This window comes from Anopheles arabiensis, chromosome 2 (assembly GCF_016920715.1).
Source record: "Anopheles arabiensis isolate DONGOLA chromosome 2, AaraD3, whole genome shotgun sequence".
Taxonomy (NCBI): Eukaryota; Metazoa; Arthropoda; class Insecta; order Diptera; family Culicidae; genus Anopheles; species Anopheles arabiensis.
In genome coordinates this window covers 38,374,957-38,395,534 of record NC_053517.1, presented here as the reverse complement: position 1 = coordinate 38,395,534, position 20,578 = coordinate 38,374,957, and the positions used below count along the sequence as shown (strand labels likewise).

General features: G+C 48.3%; 6 protein-coding genes across 10 annotated transcripts in view; 2 read left to right on the top strand and 4 right to left on the bottom strand.

The window, feature by feature from the left end:
• The window catches only part of LOC120898887 (tight junction protein ZO-1), a 46,756-nt gene extending 38,547 nt beyond the window's left edge, over positions 1 to 8,209 (bottom strand). For all 5 annotated transcript variants that reach the window (XM_040305339.1, XM_040305342.1, XM_040305344.1 and 2 more), the window contains exons 1-2: positions 7,442 to 8,209; positions 1,731 to 1,788 (exon numbers count right to left, since the gene is read on the bottom strand). In XM_040305339.1, coding sequence (XP_040161273.1) covers positions 1,731 to 1,788; positions 7,442 to 7,889 — 506 coding nt within the window. In that variant the 5' untranslated portion in view covers positions 7,890 to 8,209. The remainder of the gene's footprint in view (positions 1 to 1,730; positions 1,789 to 7,441) is intronic.
• A 983-nt stretch (positions 8,210 to 9,192) lies between these two features.
• On the top strand, positions 9,193 to 11,864 carry LOC120893725 (maternal effect protein oskar). The gene is made up of 4 exons (XM_040295790.1): positions 9,193 to 9,577; positions 9,683 to 10,164; positions 10,249 to 10,345; positions 10,422 to 11,864. The coding sequence occupies exons 1-4, from the start codon at positions 9,463 to 9,465 to the stop codon at positions 10,928 to 10,930; spliced, it is 1,203 nt and encodes a 400-aa protein (XP_040151724.1). The 5' UTR covers positions 9,193 to 9,462; the 3' UTR covers positions 10,931 to 11,864.
• On the bottom strand, positions 9,332 to 13,857 carry LOC120893723. The gene is made up of 5 exons (XM_040295788.1): positions 13,763 to 13,857; positions 13,345 to 13,690; positions 13,222 to 13,272; positions 12,160 to 13,159; positions 9,332 to 12,078 (listed from the first exon to the last, which is right to left on the bottom strand). Exons 1-5 carry the CDS (start codon positions 13,777 to 13,779, stop codon positions 11,999 to 12,001), a joined length of 1,494 nt encoding a protein of 497 aa, XP_040151722.1. The 5' UTR covers positions 13,780 to 13,857; the 3' UTR covers positions 9,332 to 11,998.
• Positions 13,858 to 13,917: 60 nt separating this feature from the next.
• LOC120893727 (abasic site processing protein HMCES) lies at positions 13,918 to 15,233 on the top strand. The gene is made up of 2 exons (XM_040295791.1): positions 13,918 to 14,094; positions 14,167 to 15,233. Exons 1-2 carry the CDS (start codon positions 14,075 to 14,077, stop codon positions 15,155 to 15,157), a joined length of 1,011 nt encoding a protein of 336 aa, XP_040151725.1. The 5' UTR covers positions 13,918 to 14,074; the 3' UTR covers positions 15,158 to 15,233.
• LOC120893728 (translation machinery-associated protein 16 homolog) lies at positions 15,216 to 16,051 on the bottom strand. Its single transcript, XM_040295792.1, has 3 exons — positions 15,918 to 16,051; positions 15,771 to 15,856; positions 15,216 to 15,692 (listed from the first exon to the last, which is right to left on the bottom strand). The coding sequence occupies exons 1-3, from the start codon at positions 15,918 to 15,920 to the stop codon at positions 15,239 to 15,241; spliced, it is 543 nt and encodes a 180-aa protein (XP_040151726.1). The 5' UTR covers positions 15,921 to 16,051; the 3' UTR covers positions 15,216 to 15,238.
• Positions 16,052 to 16,490: 439 nt separating this feature from the next.
• On the bottom strand, positions 16,491 to 20,564 carry LOC120893724 (epoxide hydrolase 4-like). Its single transcript, XM_040295789.1, has 7 exons — positions 20,364 to 20,564; positions 18,208 to 19,834; positions 18,029 to 18,127; positions 17,762 to 17,949; positions 17,551 to 17,683; positions 17,073 to 17,481; positions 16,491 to 16,984 (listed from the first exon to the last, which is right to left on the bottom strand). Exons 2-7 carry the CDS (start codon positions 18,454 to 18,456, stop codon positions 16,800 to 16,802), a joined length of 1,263 nt encoding a protein of 420 aa, XP_040151723.1. The 5' UTR covers positions 18,457 to 19,834; positions 20,364 to 20,564; the 3' UTR covers positions 16,491 to 16,799.
• Positions 20,565 to 20,578: the final 14 nt, after the last annotated feature.

Sequence of the window (20,578 nt, the reverse complement as noted above, 5' to 3'; positions counted from 1 at the left end):
AAATCATACAACGTTTTGTTGAAGTAAACACAAACAAAGCCATACGGAGATGGTGATTGTGCTAAACGATCTGGTAAAGTAAACAGAGTTCTTCAATTCTACATAGAACCGAAACCGTTGATTTGCTGCGATCAAATGAATTTGGCTCTGAATAGGCCACACATTACATCACAAGCAGTGTCCCACTTTTGGGGAAGGTTGACCAATGCTGCATGTTTCATTGAAAAGAACCCAAATCAAGTCCATTTGTGAGAGCAAACGATCAACAAACCACAAAACGAACAAATAGCGACAAATTTTATACCAACAAAAAAGGGCCCATACATTGATGGTAGAAGCACACACACACACACAAACAAGTGCTGCTTCCGGCCACCCGACCGGAACACGGAAAAAAGTCATTAAACTGCAGCCGATTAAAGTTTATTTACGGAGTGTGAAAGAGTTAACGCGGGCGCCCGTCTATCTCCCCGTGTTTCTTCCATAATATGCCCCGTCTTTCCACCGACCGGGCGAGGTCGGGCGGTTAACCACCAAAGGCTAAATCGCATCGTTTTGCTTCTTACCTCACCACCACTGCTTAATGCTCTCTCGCTCTCGCTCTCTACCCTTTAATCCAACACCAAGGCTTGCATAAAAAACCGTTGACCGAGGGAACTGCATCGTTGGCTCCACCGTGGGAAACACTCGCCCCGTCCTCGATCGGGGGGCCTAATGCCGGTGTTTCTAATCCTTCACTGCTTAGGTTTGTTTGTGGGTAAAGTCACACTATCCTTCTATTTCTACACTGTCAAAGTAACAAAAGTCAAAGGTAACGATGACAGGGTGGTTTAAATATTTAATGCATCACAGCGCATCACAAGCACTTGACGCGTCTCTGTGTGTGTGTATGTGGTGTCCTGTTCTGCAGCCTTTTCTAGAACACAGGCTGTTCCACACACCAACTTGATGCCACAGACGCCTGGCACAGGTGTAATCAGCTGAAAAACGAGCTCCCTGTTCATACGTCGTCCTGGGGCACCATATCGCATGTTTACACGTGCTTCATTAACCTACATTAACCGGACTCTTAAGAAAAGGCTACCCTCCTCACACACGTTCCAATGTTGACACACCGTCCGACGGGAACTAATTTAAAAGGCCTCTGTACATAACGAAAAAAAAAATCAATTTCAACCCTGCCTGAACTCGGGTGTGCTCGGGTTAAATGACCTACACCACGGGCACATGGCTGCAGAGGAACTAGCCAGCAATTGATGCTTCTTGATGATATCAAATTGCAGTGACAGTTGCAGCGTACAAAAACAAGAGCGAAAAAATCCAACATTGGGCAAAGCGAGAAGTTGTTAAAGCGTACACCTTGGTCAAAAAACACGGACGGAGTTTCGTGGCCATGTGCAGATGCACCAGATGGTAGAAGGTCACCTTTCCACGACCGTAATAAGTAACGCGTGTGTGCATGTATCGATCTCGTTCCTGTCTCTTTGTCGATGTTTCCTGCTCCACACAATAATTCCCAAAATTATGCTAAAGTTTGTTCCGGTCAAAACGCACGATCGTCCTTTCTTTTTATTATGCTGCTTGCTGCTTCTTCCGTACAACAGGTGGGCCTGGGCCACACACACACATAAACACACTCCCTGTGGTTCGATGTTTCGTGCGTTTTTGGAGTAGAATGAAGGAACGCTGATAGGAGAAAAATCGTTTTTGCTTTTTCAGCAGCACCTTACCTGCCATTCTTGAGTGACGAATCATCGTGCGTGACTCCAGACATAGCTATATCTGTCCCTGAAATTCAGAAAAAAAGAAAGAAAAGAAAACCATCAATAGAGCAAAATTGAAATATTCTCGTTCTTTTGACAGTGGTAGTTGGGTGGTAATAACGTTGACATCACCACGCGGGCTCACTCGACACGGTTCGTTTGCTGGAACGTGGAACCTTGATGCAATAAGGCAGGCCCCCTTCTATTACTGGCGGAACCTTTTACCAGGGGAGTGAGAGAGCGAGGCAGAAAAGAGTTCGCAAGGAAATATGACCACAAACCAGCTGCGAATTTGGTTTAAGTTGCATCGGAGGAACATGAGCAGAGCAAAACCCGAGCATAGCAACAAGCGTGAGGAGAGAAAGGATCGCGGGTAAGAGGTGTTTCTTCTCTAAACTGGCCTTGACGCGGCACGCTGGTGTCGGTCAGGTGTGTATCTTGCCTAACTCACTCACACACACACGCTGCACAGTGGAGCATAGCTTGCCGAGAGCTCTAATAACACGGCAGTTAGTATTGCTTCTAGTCTCTCTACTTCTCCTTCTTGGGTACACCAACCCTGAAAGAAGTACTCCTCTTCTTGGGTTGAAACAATACGAAAGGAGGTTTAGCTTCTTGTATACATTTCTACCTTCACAGCTTAACCTAGCCGTGTCATTCTAAACCGGAGGCTTCTCGGTCCGAGCCAGTTGGAAAGGTTAGTCTACAGCGGCGGAGCGCCAGGGATGCCTCCATCCCCCCACCCCAGCGAGAACGAACCGAATAATAAATTTCCAATTGTGCTTGCTCGATAAGCGGAAAATAATGGGCGACCGTTGGGAAAACCGGAAGATCCGCATCAACAACCGCACCGCGTGGCGGCGACCCCGGTCAAGATCGGTCGATTTGTGCAATCCGTCGGGGGCAAAAGGCCGGCTCTTGGAGTGCTGGCGGGCGAGCGAGTGTTTGCCCACGCTCAGTGAGGAAAGATGAAATTGGTCTGGAGAACTTGGACCACGGACAATGGGATGGGGGAGGTTGAGCTGTGTGCCATTCTCGTGGTTTGGGTTTAATGAGTGCGAGCTTCGCTTAATTAAAAATGGAACACCTTCCGTTGCAGTCATTTGGGCTGGGTTTCTGCGGTGAAATTCTAAATGACGCTTGGGTTTCGGTTGGCGCGGTCGAGACAGGTCGACGGAAATGGCCAACAGATCTGTCTGCACACCGGTGTGTGCAGTGGCGCAGATAGGTGGCACCGAGCACAGTGTAAGAACATAATTTAGAAGCATAACCAGAAGGGAAAATTAGTGAGCTGGGGGTTGAGATTGTTCTTTGTTCAATTATGCTTTGAAATGGTGCAAAAAATAATAAAGCAACCCTTTATTTATAATCTATTATAAATTAAGGCTCATAATTCTTCGCCAAAATGACAAAGAGCAACCGAACGTTAATGTTAAAGTCAGCTGGATTTATGACATTGTAATCGGTTTCAATGCTATAAAAAAGATTTGGATAGAAAACAATAGTAAAATCTAACAGACAAGAGAATGGTAGCGAAAATTGTCGTTCTAATAGGAAACTGCGTAAAAAACGAATTTGATTCTATCTAAAGCGAAATCTATGCCTTGAATTCTCTCTAACCCAAATTTGTACTGTAGTCGTTTTGACTGCTCGAATGATTTTCTAACTGTTGATGGTTCAAACACCAGCAATGGCTTTTTCAAAATACTACAAATATATCGGTATAATCACACAGCACATACCAAATAATGCGTACAAATGCGTACATGTTAACCTCTCTACAGTAAACTGTTGGAGTGTGGTGCCCTTGTTTGTAAACAGTCTAAACCTCAACACAATCATCCAACTTGCCAAGCCAAAGGCACAGCAAAATTGTCAGCACAAACCCCGTTTATGGCTACAATTCTTTATAACCCAAACAACGTGTTTATAAACCAAATGTGCTTATGCTTTGCAATAAATGCTAAAATAGAGAGTGAGAGAGCGAGAGAGCGAGAGAGCGAGAGAAAGAGAGAAACATTTGCCACTTCCGCCCAGTATGTTAACATTGCAACGAAACATATGTAGATACAGTTGACAAAACAGTTCGATTAACCTACGGCAACAAATCAGCATTCCGTGTAATCAGCATTCCGAACGAATGGTCGATTACCGGCACATCACAACGGGCTCGTAAATTTATTACTTCATTCTTCTGCCTTTTGAGGACAGCTCGGGATCGCGAACGCTTGCCAAAAGGGGTACGACGAAAGCAAACAGGGGGTTGCCACCGCAGCCAACACAGCTCTAACAATGCACTTCATTATCGATTGATGCCCATCGACAAAATGAAGGTGTGTCCCGATTACTGGTCTTACATTTTCATCATTTATCTATGCATACAAACACTCCCCCAACCAGGCTAACCCTTTAGGGGTTGGATGGGTTGTTTGTTCGATGAAAAAATCAAGCTACCTTGGTCACAAAATCTGTTGTGTCCCCACATGCCCTGAACGGCACGCGGCGTGTGCGTGTTTCGTTTCAAATCCGCCAGGAGACAATTTATCTCCGCTGCACTTCTCAGGTCCATAAAACCCGCGGGTACTGTCACCGTTTCTACCCTACGTTCCTTCCACATCCCAAGTAAACTCCACGCATGAAATGAATTGCTCATCCATCAGAGTCATGCTCCAATGGAGTTTGCCAATCGTCTCACGGGCAGAAGAGTTCGTTGTTTGCATACTGAATGAGGGAGGAAGAGGATCGTTTAGGGGAAAAAGTACACACACACGAACTCAGACACACACACTTGAGCACTTTTTCGGTGGTTGAAATTGTCGTGCCATGCTATACGAAGCAGAACAAATTGTTGGCGAGTTGTTGGCCACAACTTTTGTGTGACTCCAGCCCGATGGTGTCGCTTGTGCTGAGCTAATCGAAACATTACACCGCAACGCCGTACCGCAGGGAATTAAAACGTGCCAAACTCACCACAGACCAGTCCCGACCGTCCGGTGGAGTAATTGAGTTTTGAATAGTTTTTTTCAAATGATATAAAATTAATTGATCTCGATAAGGGGCATGGTTTGGGACACAGTAACCGGCCAGCCAATGTCTGGGCTAATTTCGTTAGTTTACGGGGACCTGGCCCTGGCTTCGATAAAGCTTTTGTGTTTGTATCATTTTATTTATAACCCCTATTATACCGTCCCATACCGTCTAAAACCAATCCAATTCTCGACGGCTTTGTCCACCTTAGCACCTATGGAAGCACCTTTGAACAGCTTCGGTGTCGGAGCACAAGACACGCGGCCGCGTTAGGCTACATCGTTGGTTGAAGGCGATTGCCGGAAGGCCGGAGTGCCGCGCGCTGTGGTTTACAACGTGTGGTTTTTGTGTGGATTCTTGGTTACACTGTGTGTTGTTACATCATTTTCTGGTTGGCTCTCAACAACGCTCTTCCCCGTTACAGGTTTCTTTGGAAAACAAAAACTACTCTCAAGCTCGCTGGCGTGAAAGTCGCGGAAGAAGCAATGCTTTTCCATCCACAGCGCGGCATCGGCTGTCTTCTTTCTTCCTCCGTTTCTGCTCGTCTTCATCCATCCTTCTGTGCTTCATTTCCTGTGCTTCCCGATCCGCCCGATCTTCGATGATCATGATCATTAAGATCGTCAACACTGTAACCAGTGTGCCCTACCTCCTACCCTTAAGGTCCCATACCCTGTGCTGATGGATACTTGATAGTTTTCCATTCGTGCTGGACACTTCCAGATCCAGTTTTTTTGTTCTTCTTCATCAAGCTGAACCACGAGAACGAAATGATCGTATTGTTGCCTTAATTTTCTCAGGCTATACAAACCTTCCTCCCAGACTTCCTCGGCAGACTCTTTTCCTTTCTTCTCATCCAATCTTCTCCAGTGTCTCTCAGTGTCCAGATCACGGCAGAGGGACGATCGGTGGGCTCCTTCGCATCCAACAAGTGGACTAATTAGTCACCTTCTAGACTCTTCACAGCCACGGTGCATGGTGCTGCCCGGTGTTGGTATTTCCGGACGATCGTCGGCAACGACGCCCGGGCCGACAAACGGTATCAACAGGAAGTTGAGGAACCGGAATGATCGGGTGGCAATGGGAATGTTTGCTTCCGTTCCAACAGGTCGGATTCTTTTTCAAGACAAGGGGAAATGTGACGTATCATTAAGAGGCATTACGACATTGTTCGGCAACATAGTGTAGGGTGCGAGCAAGGGAAAATTGTGAGTTTTTGGCAATGACTTCAAGAGATGGATGTTCTATGCGGGCAACGTGTTATCAGTGGAAGTTATCGATCAAACAAACTGGGCTGTTGACAGGATGATAAGCAAAATCTTTCCTCACTACAAAAGTATTCGAGTCCGAATCATCAACCAGGCGTGGAGTTTTGGGACGGCTTGAAGTATGGATCGCACGGCTTTCATTGCACTGCCCAGACTGGGGAAGCTAAATCAATGTTTATGCTCTCAGCATACACCCTATTGAGTGGAATGTTCCTGGTCATGTTTCTTATTTGCCGGTTTCGGTGGGAATCATATCATCCATGCATTACGATCGCATCTCTCTTCACTTGCTGCTGAATTGTTGATTGTTTTCAATCGCATCATAACTTCTTGTGTTTTTTTTTCTTTTTCACTACCAGGCCCCCGAGAAGTAGCTACTTGCCGTTTCTCTCTCCCACCCGCTCGATGGCTGTAAGTTGTTTATTTTTGTTCAGCGTCTAGCGTAAACCCTTCCAGCACCAGAGGGCAAAGTCGCTGCTAGAAGGGAACCGATCTCACACGCAATAGATCCGAGAGGCTCGTTACTAACACACACAGACACACGCACGTGACTTGGATTGTGAGTGTGTGTCCGTGTGAGCATGGCAGCATTGAAAACCAACAGCGGCACACACCCCGAGGCAACGATAGAGAGTGGCCGTGGTGGTGGTGGTGTGGCCACGATCTACGAAGCGACATAAGACAGACGCCGACACAGACCCTTTTCCCCGGCCTCCACCACCAACCCCCGATACCACCCAGCATATTAGAAAACTGGGAAAGAAAGGGAAACGGGCGACTCGGTCGGGTGCCGGGTTGGACAAATTGAAAGGAAAAATAATATGTGGAATAAAAAAAGCCCCTCGCGCCCGTTCGACCGGCCCCCGCCCGACCATAAGCAAAAGGCGCAGTGTGTGTGTGTGTGTATGCCTGCGTGTGTGCAATGCCGCTCGGTCGGTCGGTCGGAAATGAATTACATTCTGTGCTGTGGGATAATTTCAATTCATCCGAATTTCCTGCCTCCGTTGCGTACGGCCGCCATTCATCGCCATCCGACGGGGCTCTGCATCGTTTCCATGGCAATGAAGGCAAAGATCTCTTCATCAGTGGACGCGATGATGAGCCTGGGGCCGTGTTGTGATGGTTGCTTTTAATGGAGTTTTCTATCTTCGCCGGAAAAAAAGGCATTTGCCCTGCTGTGTGCTGTACTCATTTTCCATCCGCGCTGCCTTGCTGCAAATTTCACTAATGACACTGTTTCAGATACTACTGTTTACACATTACGGACAACAAAATTGGCACACTTTCGGCATCGGATGAAACGGAAATCGCACAGACACACGCACGCACTCTCAAGCAGCACACTTTCTTCTCACTTTCACGCAAAAAGAAAAATACACTTACCATCAGCATTGACGAAGGAGGCTACGACCGGCTCTGGATCTCCTGGCTGTATGACAGCCGGGTGGACAGCGCCGATGTTCAACGGAACACCGGCGCTAATATTCGCACCACCACCACCATACCCAACACCGACTTGCTCCTCCTGCAGCTCCTCCTCGGCCTGGGACAGTTTATCGTTGATCAGGTCCGAAATTAGCTGACTGCATTCGGACTCGATGGCGTAACAAAACTGTTTGAACTTTTCGAACCCGTCGCGGGCAATCAGCTCGATTAGCTGATCGCAGCGCGCATCCAGGCTGGGCTCCCCGGTCAGCTGTTCCTCCTGGGCGACCGTGAGGACGCCCGCCTTCAGCAACACCTGCACCAAACTCGTACCGATCAAATCACGCACAATCGACAGCCGATGACGCATCAGCAGCGACCGCACTTCGCCCGTCTCGTCGGCCATGTTTTGCTGGCGAGGCTTTTGTACCACACACTAACCCGCCGTAAGTATTGCAGGAGGAGTAGCGCACACCAAATCAAAGCTAGCTTCTCTCGGTCACCCACATTGCCACACCAGCCTGTATATGCAAACACTTTTGTACCTTGGCTTTTTTTTTTATTCTACACCAAACACCCCGACCGGTAGGGAGTTAAATTAATGCACGAAACCGCGAAACGACGGCACGACACAACAAACGCGGCGCGACGCTTCGAGCACGCTACGGAAAAACGGCAGCTGCGTCTACCTGGACGCGAACATTTACTCTGAGCGCGCTCTCGCAGCGAACGCCCTCCAGCACGTCCATGGAGAGGATGCATCTCGGGTTTGGATTGCAGGGTTTTTGTGCCGCGTTTGCTGTTGGTTTAGATTACGTTGTGAAATAAATTCATTCAATCTTCAGATATCGTGTAGATCGATAAGGATAACAATTGATGTGTTTTATGAATGTTTTGAGAATAAGCTTAAAGATTTTGTAATAATATATTTAGAAGCGATGTCGAGTAAAAAAAGTAAGTTAGTTGGTTAAGTTTTTATTGAAACCCTTTTTTATCAGGAAATGGAAAACATACAAATGAAAAAACATCGGTTTGTGTTTATAAAACACTGTAATCGAAGTTTAATTTCATTAACAATACTGTGACTGTGACTGTGACATAATCAGCTGAACTACCCTGCATAACTCTAAACTCTTTACTCACGTTAGCGTCTGCAAGTGTCAGAAAGAGACACACGAGTTGTATTCATTGTAATTGCACGTGTAAAACGAAATTGGAAGATAAATTTGCTTTATTTTGAAAAATTGATACACTTTAATAATAATAAATATATACAAAATATATATTATGTAATTATTCTTCACAATTTACTTAGAGGAGGAAAACCATTTTTTAACACAATTCAATTTTTTAAGAAAGCTGGGTTCGAATTGAGAGTTTTATTCTTCTTTTATTATTAATCGTCATACCATTTATATTTATTTACAACTAATTATTTTATTTCTACTAATTTAAAAAATAAATACTTACAGTTTTACATAGTGAATATAGAAAATTAGAGCATTTACATTTGCACAACTTTGCTTTTTTAAATCCTATTTATTTAATTATTTTATCTACGTGTTTCCCCACCTCGACAAACCTTGACCGACGGCCTTTTGGAAGCTGCAATGTTTGCGAAGCACTATAGAGTGAGAGCTATTAGTACAGCGCCCGCAAAACGAGTGCCCCTTCCGGTCACAGAAAGCCTTTGGCGAGTGGTGTGTGTAGCCGCCGTGTGCCTTGTCTTAACCGAAAGTCTATAAATGTATCCTCCCGCACCGCAGTGAGTTCCATTTTCGCATTTTTTGTGCGACGAACAGTACCCCGGTGCGAGGATCCGTGCACGCTATTGCCACGTGGCAGCGGCGAGGCTGACGGGCTACAACACTATCTACCAATTTTCTGTGTGATACTTTACTGGGTGCAGTGCGTGAGGTCTGTTTCAACTCCAACAGCCTAGAAAACAAACAAAACAACAAAAAAACACACTTACCGACATGGGTTTACTCGCACCAACCACATCCTGCGACGGCGAGGAAGAGCTGCAGGTACAGCTGCGCAGCGTTATCATCACCCGGTCGAAGGCGGGTGCAACGGTGGAAGACATAATAGGTACGGCGAGCGCGATCGAGCGCCGGAGGATCGTGCTGCACTGGCTGAGCCGCGTGCTAATGTGTGTTTGTGTGATTGTCCTCTATTTCACTACCGTTCACGTAGACGACTATCGGGAGCTAACGGGGATACACCTGCTGGACCGATTTTACACCCATTCCGCGCTGCTAAACTACCTTTTCGGGATGGAGGGCGTTTGGTGCTCGACCGACGGTGCACATGGTTTGATGCTGTGGTTCTGCCGGACAGCCCGGACGAAGCACGTGGTCGACATGATACAGGCGCAGCGGTCCCCGCGCGGCGGCCCCGGCAGCAGCAATTATCGACGCTACATGCCACGTGCTACCGGGGCGCCGGTGAACAACTTTCAGTACTGCTACTCGACGGCCGGCACGCAAATGGGCGGCCCCGGCACCGTGGAATCGGATGGCCTTTTCGGCGATATGATGCCACAGCCACAGCCGGCACGGCCCTACCGTGTGAGGCGTGCGCCTCGCGCCGAGAGAAGACATCCGTACACGCGTCGAAGCGGCGGCCAGCACCGGTCCACAGGTTGGAGACAGTCCCGGTCGGATGAGCTTGATTTTGTAAGTATTCATGTGCGGAAATGCATTCCACGTTGCATTGTACTGATCGGTGGGGTATTTTGGTTCCTGTTCTCTTCCTCACAGTCGATGTACGGACCGTCGTACCATCGTCATCAGCTGGTGGGAGACGACTTTTTCCTAGCCATAGCTAAATGGGAGCTCGGATTTTCATTCGATCCAGGTATGTACAGCTGTAAATGAACGAACGCATGTGACGCTCAACTTACACTTTTCGCTCTCTGCTTCGACACCACCAGGCCACGACATCGATATGAGCGGACTATGCATCTCAGGACTAACGCTCTCGGAGGCTGCCAAACGCGTCGAGATGGCGCCGTTCATCGCGGACCACGTGCTGGTGAACGTCGGCACGGTCGATCTGCTGCACGGACGCGCGATGATCGATCTGATCCATGACTTCAACCAGCTGGTGGCCCGGTTCCGCGAGCGTAACGTGGAACCGATCATGACAACGCTGACACCGATCGCCAACAGTGGCGGCCGCACGACAATGGCCGAGCGGCTGCTCAAGCTGAACGAGTACATCTGCCGCACCTGTCCGCGCACGATCGATCTGTGGAAGCACTTTGTGCACGCGGACGGTACGGTGCGTTTCGAGTGCTTCCAGCCCGGACCGCGCAAGGTCTCCGGCAGCATCATGCCGCACGTGCTGTGGAACAAGCTCGGCCGGCAGCACATGCTCGGTGTGCTGGGGAACGAAATAGCCGCCCAGCTGACCACCAGCGAAGAGTGGCGGTACTACTGACCGCTCAATCGTTCATTTGCCCCGTACCGCCTGTCCCTTTCGATGGGGGGTTGGGACGTGTTTCGTAGTGTTAAGCTTCCCTCCTCGCAGTATGGGGCCTCGCACCATTTCCCCTCCCCGCACGCGCACCCAGTTCCCACCGTTTTCTTTTAACTTGTTATATTCGTGTTACTGTTTCGCGTTGGTGTCCAGCGTCTCTTATCCTTTACGTTGTGAATAAGTCGCGCGCGTGCGTATTTTTGTGCTTGTTGTTTGCTTAGTTACATCGCTTTTAATGTTAACAACAAACGCGGTATCGGTGCCAATTGTTCCCACCGTGTGGCAACGCGGCACTAGAACGGCACACTGTACACCTTGACCCCGGGAACAAGCGCATCGTACGGTGTGCTGTTCCTGTATCCCCCCCGCGGGGTGGTGGTGGTGGTACGGGCACGCTAGCACGAAGCAGCAAGAGTTTGTCCTTCCGGAAGACGAATTGGCTTGATGCTTCGCAACAACTGTGCTGGGCCCAGATCGTGCCCGTACCCAAGCCGCACCGTGGTGACGCCAGAGGCAGTTCCAGTTTGGTGGTTCTTCAGCAGATCGGCCGATGTCTTGGAGAGCCAGTAGCCTCGAACTCCCAGCAAGCTTCGTTGCGGTGCGGTAACTAGTAAATTGACTTGCCAACGTGTGCCAGCGACCGGTCCTGTTGTAAGTCAGTTGCTAAAAACCCACCGCCCCGCGGTGCGAAACGTTCGTTGCCATGGGTACGGAACATGGCAGGCGCACGATAGAACCTTGAGCGAACATTATTTATCCTGATCATGGTCAGTTTCAGTACGCGCACACCACCTGTAACCAATCTTTATGTTTATGTGTTTTTATAGTGTCTCTCGTGTTTGTGCACGTTTTGTGTCAATAAAAATTGTACTACCCAGTGCAAGTCAACTGAAAACCTGTGCGTGCTTGTGTCGGAATTATTTAGCGAACTTTTCGTACTAATGGGCGAATTTTGGGTAGCACCACCCAACAACGGATGGCGTTTATTGTGCGAAAAAGGAACGATTTAATTTGCACATGCTCGTGAGTTCATGTTATATCCTCAATACTTTTGATTTGTGCGTGGGAGCAGAAATACTCATCGATGTATTTTCGAATGAATTTTTTATCTAAAAAAAAAGCAAACAAATAAAAGAAAATTAATTAAATTCATTGTTAAAAAAAAGCCCATCCCACAGACACTAACTTACCCGGATACTGATTCTGGTAGATGATACCATCGGCCAGCCGCTTGGCCAGCTTTTTAAATAGAAACCTATTTCCTATCAGCCCATCGTTGAGCGGTCGCATCAGGGCCTGCACTACCCATTTGGCGATGCGCTGCCGGCAGCTCGATACCAGCACCTCGTTCAGCTCGATCGAGGGACTGTACGGGCCAAGGTCCTGCTCCTCCCCATCGTCCGCACCGAACAGGGTGACGAACTGCGTTTGTACCAGCCGCTCGTACCGGCGGTAATTGTCTTCCGCTATCTTTACCAACAAATTGCGCAGCCTCATCCGCTGCCTGTGCAACTCACACGGCCACATGCTGCAGCGCAAATCGGGCGGCTGCTGTGCGCCGGACCCGATCCGTGGTGAAGGGTTGGGAAGTAGCGCCTTTCGATCGAGCGCTGGACTGGCGGGTGCTACCCTGCTGCTCCCATAATGCCCTTGTGCTTGGGTCGGTTCGACGCTTTCAATCTCGTTTATGATTGCTTTCACCTGGGCCTGATCTTCGCTCCATTCGAATATGTTTACCTCGTCCTCGTCCGCGGGTTCAAACATTGCCTGCAGCTCCTTGAGTATCGCATCGTCCATGGCATCATTGCGGGGCCGTGGGCCTTCCATTATCGAGCCGGTGGGACCGTCTACCGTTAATGGCACACTGTTCGACATTTGTACTGGCGTGGTGTGTGCGATGGGTTCGTGCTTTTGCACCGAACGTTTCGTACTGCTCTCGGCGTATGATGAATGTTCGGAGGTGGAGTGTTTTCGATGAAACAATTCCATCTTTTCTTCTAAGCTTATCTCGGGCAGGTTGAGCATCGGTACGGTTGCATTGGGGAATGCAAAGGATTCCGACGCTTCACCACAATCGGTCTGCACGCCCACGTGACACTGTTCTCGCTTAACGTATGCCGGTTGAAACTTTACATCGGTGAGATTCTGATGAATGAGTCCGAGGGTGGTTTGTTTTCTGATTTCTCCAATCTTAAACAAGCAAAAGGTTGACATTAGAAAAAGAAGCATAAAATATTCGATCTTTTTCTCACCTTTTGGAGGATAAAGTTTTGATACAGCGATGTAATCATACACGATTGAACCTGGAAAGCAGAAACGAGAGAGATATATAATTTAGAAATATTTTTTTTTGCTAACCCCCACACCCTCCTTACCGCTCGCATTTCAATAGTTTCTGCACACTGCCGCAGCTCACCATCCGAGAACGGATTATCGCCAGGGTGGCCGCTGTAAGACGATAACCAGGTATGATAGTTTTTGCGCAAAACACGCTCCAAATAGTACAGATACTGTTGACGAACTTTCGCCGACAAACGGTGGGCAGGGAGCGGAATGTCCTCGATCAAGTCCTCCGCGTCCGCTGCTGCGGCACTGAGGCGTGACTGTTCCTCGACCGTGGGCACTTTGTTCGAGTCCTTCTTGTACGGGTCAAACACACTGCCGCGGTAGGCAAACTCGAATGGATTCGATTCGACATCGCCACAGTACTGTTTGTTACTCCTAAAACGAAACGAAAAAGAATTAGTTTGGCACTACAAAAGCTCTGGTAGCGATGCGATGACACAATCGTACCATTTTCGCTTCAGCATCTCCAACAAAATTCTGTAAATTATCGATCGGTTCTGAAGGCGCTTCGGACCATGCTCGGAGAAAAGAAGATCCGGCCCGTTGCTATGGAAAAAGAAGTTGTTTGTAAACAAACGCCTGTCAGTGCGCGCTCGCGTGCATTATTGCGCTTGTCAGTGTGGCGGCGTTGTGTGTTTTGGTAACGGCGCAATTGAACAGCACCACCATTCCGACGACGAGCGACGCTACAGCCGAAGGCCAAAGGCAGAAAAGCGTTTGCACGTTTTGTGAATTGTTTGATGAAATTATTGGAAAACCATGTGTGGCCGCACGTGTTTGTAAGTTTTTGTATTTAAATGTTTTTAGTACCTTCGTATGTAAACACCCCAGCCCTTCCATCTTCCCACCAGGACACTGGAACCGAAAGAGCTAGAAAGCTGCTGCAAGTACAACAAAAACGGACAAAACAAACCGAAACAACCGCGCTACCGAAATGAGTTCAATTGTGGGAAAAAGTACGTCCCTTCGTTTAATGTAGCCCCGACAGACGTAACGCCAGTGCTTGTTTCCGCCCTGCACTTTGATGAGTCGGCCGACTCCGCCGATCGGTTGCTGGTGCCTATGATGTGGGGCATGGTTCCACGCTGGCACAAGGGTGACTTCCGGAAGCACGGCCTAACCACGAACAACTGCCGGCTGGAGGGTTTGGCGTTCTCGAAACTGTACGGACCACCGCTCGCCTCGGGCCAACGGTGCGTCATACTTTGCGAAGGCTTCTACGAATGGCAAACGGTAAAACCGCTGAAGCCCTCCGAACGGGCCGCCTTCTACGTGCACGCGCCGCAGGCAGAGAAGGTCAAGATGGAGGACAAATCCACCTGGCAGCTCGAGACGGGAGGACAGCTGCAGTTGCTCCGCATTGCCGGGCTGTTCGATGTGTGGAACGACGAGAACGGGGACAAGCTGTACAGCTACACGGTGATCACGTTCGAAACGGAGGGTCAGTTCGCGAGCATACACCATCGATCGCCGGCCATTCTCGAGACCGATGCACAGGTGGCGGACTGGTTGGATTTTAAGCGTGTGCCAGCAAACAGAGCGCTCAATCTTTTGCAACCATGCCAAGCGCTGAAGTGGTACCGCGTGTCGAACGTTGTGAACAACTCGCGCAACAAATCGGACCAATGCAACAAACCGCTCGAGCAGGGCAAATCGGGTGACGGAAGCGGCAAGTCTGGCGTCGTTCCGAAAAGCAAAATGATGCAATCGTGGCTGATTGTTAAGAAGCGAAAGCATGACGAGGGCGAAGAACAGCCCCCAGCTTTGGAGGGTACGGTAAAGCAGGAATTGAAGACGGAACCGGTGGACAAGAAACCGAAACCGGATCCCGATGTGCCATGAAGCAGATAAGTTACCTTAAATTGTTTATGAATTTTTCGAGAGAAATAAAACTCTTTGATGAATGTTGCTACCTGAATTGTGTTATTCCATCATTTTCTCTGTCTCGGGCTCCTTCTTGGCGGCGCTTGTTTTGAGCGCTTTTCTCGAAATGAACTTTAGCTTCAAATGCTGTATGCTTGCCGCACTGCCGTCCCACTCTTGAAACAGCTTAAAGTTAACCGTATCGCACAGATCGGGCAGCTCGATGCCGCCTCCGGTGTTGAAGTTAAGCTTTTCCGTTTCGATGGTAGTTTTGATCACTGCCTCGCGTGCAGCGTGTTGCGTCGCGCGATGCTTGCCGATGGATTGTACGATCTTGATTTGTTCCAGCTCTTGATCGAACCGCTGCAGGTACTCATCCACCAGCGCTTCATACTCGCCCGGCATCAGCGGGTCCTGCCGTTCCAGCAGCCGTTCCGCAAACCATGCCAGCTTTTTACCGACGATATTGGCCTTTGCTGCGTGTCCCAGTTTTGTTTTCTCTCGGTTGTTGATTCTGCGGAAGAAGATATAATAGTGTCGATTGGTAGCAGGCAATTCTTGGCATGGCAGGACGTATGGTCCGCGTACTTACTTTTTGACCTTACGGGTAAGGGCTAGTGTTTTCCTACTTTTAGGATGTTTGCATTTGGCTAACTCTTTGAGAATGGTTTGCTTAGGCTAAAAAGGAACGGATACTTAGCTCGACAATAAGATTATGAGTACAGAAGAGGATTCTTACCATCTTTACAGCTGAACTGAACTGCGCCAACAGAAATTTGGTCGCACATGCATGTGTTTGACAATGTTATTGTTTATGTTGAGCTGTTTTATACCGAACTGTCAAACGGTGTCGGTATAATCGAAAATGCCATTCCTAAATGAACGCTTGGATGACAAAATGATAACATTTTAGGACTACACAAAGCAACAGTTCCGTCTTTTGGGAAGCCATTATCTAGACCTAAACGGTTTATTTGGGGAATCTTTCCTCTTTAGCTTGTTCCCACACGATCTTCACCATCCCTGTGCTCATGTCTTTACAGGGTTTACAGGGAGATGAGTCGTCCGAAGCAATATCGATAAAAATGACCAACGGAGACCAAAAGATCCTGCATGGCATCTTTCACGGTTTCCGCTTTTAAATACACAATATGGGATGTCTTTACTTTGCCTCCAAATACTTGATAATCTTTATTTGCGCTATTAAGAGCAGCAGTCTTTTGTCATCGTTTCGGAACAAATACAGTCAGAAGTTTGTTTTGATTATTTTGGGAGAGCTGGCGGTTGATAAAATACATTTTTACAAGAAGACTTACAAAACACGTAGATACTTTATTTGCGTTCCGATATAATTAAACTTATTAAGTTATTTTCTGAGCAATGGAGGTCAATGTATGATACTTAATTTATATACACGCACACACTCACACACTCACACACATACTCTTAGTCATAGCTGGAAACACTTTGCACATGATTTTATGTTAAATATTGTACAGCGTATGGAGCACACCATTTAATGACTAATTCTGAGCGCAACAGGTTCCAGAGACCTCTGCTCTTTTTGTGTGTTTGAAGTGGTGAAGAAGTAGTAGCACAAAAACGACACAGACACACATACTTATCCTTTTATCATAAAGTTTGGAACATTACTGAGCGGATTTGCAAACGCGTACGTTTCTCGTAGATTATTGCCCAGCTTTACGGTGTTGTTTGCAACGGTTCCAATGCCTCCAAACATACGACCCACCAGACCTCGCGCTTGCGCCGGCTGCACTTCGGTGGGTTTTTGTGAGAACTTTTTACCTGCAAGACAAAAAAAGGATAGAAACCAAATTTGCATTCCTCCATTGAAACTCTCAGCCGTTGATTTTACATGGTTTTCATCATTTACCTATTAAAAATTTTAGCAGCGTGCTGTTAAACTCGGCCGCCATCTCCTGGTGCGGTGCTCGGCCACACTGCTCGATGATTTTTATAATGAAGTTCTCGCAAAACTCTGAGCTCTTCACTACCGACTCGAGCTTGTAAAACCGATCGTCGTTCCCCGTTATGATCAGACACGGGCACTGCAGGATCTCGCCATCGCGCACACGGTAGAACAGAAAGTTGCGATAGTAGTTTAGCGGTCCCCGCCAGTCGTCCGTTTGGCAGAAGCTGTACAGATACGCCTCCATCAGGTTGTTCGTCAGTGTGCCGTTCGTGCCGGATAAGTAGAGTTTTTCCTTTGTAACGTGAGAGTGACAGCGGCGCAGCAGTTTGTCGGCCGTGTGCTTTAGCTCCATCTCGGGCAACATTGGTAGCTGGAGAATGGGAAGAAAAAATGTCATTCAATTGTGGATTTAAGAAAAAATTAATTTTGTTTTTCATACCTGTACAAATTCTAACCAGTTTCGGTTGAAGGGTGAACTTTTCGGAAGATTGTCCCACAGCAGATTCGGGTGGGGTGTCGAAACGCTTACAAACTTGTCCACCATTTCAGGGTTGGTGTGGGCAAACAGCCATCTAGTGGTAAAAAAAAAACATAAATCAAAACCATTAAACACTGAGATAGAAGGTCCAGGAAACAATTCTCGGCCTTACCCAATCGTTGCTCCCAGATCGTGCCCAATGATGGAAACACTTTTGGCACTGATCGCGATCAGGAATTTGCGCAAATCTTCGCACACCTTTTTCGGCGTATACTCGAAACGCCAGTGCGGCTTGTCCGAGTCATTGAATCCCTTCAAATCCAGTGCGATAACGTGAAAATAATGTGTCAGCTCCGGTATCTGGAATTAGCGGGCGATTAGTTTAGCGTGGCGGAGTTGTTTGGATGCGGACAGGTTGAGGTCAAAATTCCACACCCACCTGATAGCGCCAACCGAACCAACAGTCGGGAAAGCCGTGCAAGAGCAGCACGATGGGATTGCTGCGACTACCGGCCTCAACGAAGTGTAGTTTGGTGTTCTGTTTAAGAATATAAAAAAAAAACACATGAAAGAGAGCAATGTCACACCGGGTGCCAACTCTCGGAGAGGGCACATTACCTCAAGCTTCACGTACGAATGCCGGCCAAGGTTGGTGTCGGTCATGAAGATTGGTGGCTTGTTGGGGAAGTCGGTCCGTTCGATGGTGCGCCGCATGATCGCGGTCGGGTTCACCTTGCACTTTACACTCTCGTAAAGCCACTTGAGCAGTATCGTCAAGTTGGCCAGCAGACATCGCAGATAGATCTTGGTAATCTCCCACTTTGGCACTATCTCCAGCACGTCGTAGTCGCGCTTCTGACTGCCCATTTTTAAGCGGGACGTAAAAGATGCCCTCGCTGCTAAACACTGTCCGCACTGTGCGGTTAGAATGTAAGAGAGTGCCGTACTTTACACTGTAGTTCCTGTTTCGATGCTTTGCTCGATGCTGTCACAGCAACCCGCACGGCTAGAACCTGAGACTGGTTATTTGCCGCAATTATAGATTACGCTAATCACACAAAAACAGTCGCGATCGCGGTACGGCATCGCACGATGTAAATCCAGGCGAGCGGTGACACTAGCACGTGTTGCTCCGGCAACGACACCAACGGTCACTGGATGCCATCGGGTGAGTAGATGGTCAGCAGATGATAGTTTGGGTTTGCCGCTTAGACAGACACACACACATACACACAGGCTCGTTTGATTGCGTCACACTTGTTATAGCGAATGGGACCTAACACCTTGCTCACCTCACCTCTATTCCATGTGCACTTGAACCACCGGGATGATAAGCCACCCCTTAGAATGAAGTTGTTCACTGCGCCGGTTCACGTACGAGAATGGCGGACTGGGATGGTTTCCCATTTAGAGTGGTTGCATTCAGTTGCACCCTCCAGACACGGGTCACCGATGGCTACTGACCGTCGATCTCACTATCTCCCTGGCCACGGCGTTACACGCTGATGACGTTGGCAGTGTGTATTATTTTCTTTCGCAAAAAACACCCCTTGTGCTTTTTTGCCTCACTTTTCTCTTTCTCTCTTTTTCGCCCGATTCCGTTCTGGAACACGATGCACTTTAACCGGTGGAAAGGAACAAACACGCACACACACACATACACCATCTACGAGAAACATCCGATGCCGATGCCCATCCGTAGTCAGCGCAGAAGCTGCGCTTCACGTAGCACGCGGGCGCAACAACACCACGCGCCCATATAGCCAAACTGTCCAAATGATTTCCAGCGGCCCGCGATTAACCTCTGTGCATATACTGTGAGCGAAAACCGACGGCGCGATAACGGCCAACAAACAGTGCCCACCGAATGTCCGATCCATCCACTAAACGGGCTTCATTTTCATCAAAGACGCACAAACACACACGCACGCACTGCGAAAGGAAACGAATTCTCGGGGCAAAGATTCTGGACGCTTATCGCGGCATCGATTTTCACGTTCACTGCACGGGGCTGCGCGTGCTTTTATGGGCAGTATTTGTTCCACATCTGCACGTCCAGAGTTGAATTTCACCTTTCACGCTCCGCATGAACGCATGGACTAGCAATAGACAACGACGCCTGCTGCGCGCCGTTCATGCTCGTTTTCCTCCTGCCATGGTTGATGGGCACACGCGGGTTGCACGTTGATGGAAGGAAGCAACGCAGCGTCGACGAGAACGCAAAAAGCAAAACAACCACCTTTCGCTATCGTTGAGGGAAACAAGAAACAAGAAGTAAAAAAAAAACTCACACTATTGCACATCCCAAACACACACACACACAGACACTCTTCCCTTTTGGGCCCTTTGCTGCGCATACTACGTCATAACTACAGCACGCACAGTTCGAAGGGCGCATGAGAGAAAGAGAGAGAGCAGGAAAAGATGGTCCAAAAATCAACGCTAATCTGAATCTCTGCCCTCTTTCTCTTCTTTCTCGCTCTGTTTGGGTCGGTGTTGGTGAGCGCAGCATAACACAAAATTATGTCATACGCAACATAACCGGGCTAGCGCCGCATCGAACCATCTGATCTTGCGATGACCAAGCAACAGACGGACGGCGGTAGGGTCGAAAGTCCAGCCGCTCGTCGTCATTCGCCGAGTAGCCCGGTGACGTAGTTTCTTTTTTTGTTAGGCGGTTGCCCTTCGCAACCAAGCAGAAGCGGGAGGGATAGATCAAACTGTGATGTAGAAGGGCACGTAAATGTAGGTCACGCGCAGGTTTAAATATTTACCACAAGAAGAGTCGAACGAAGCACACCGCACACGAGATTTGGTAATGTGTAACAACAGTTCGCCCCAGACCATCTAACTGCTGGCGTAAGGTGGCTTCGGGTGCTTCCCTTATGAGTTTAATTTAATTTAACAGCTTATGGCGCACGAGCGGCTTCATGCTCGACGAACGTAACGCTTCGGCAGCACCGCGTACACTGGCCGCCCAAGCTGTGTT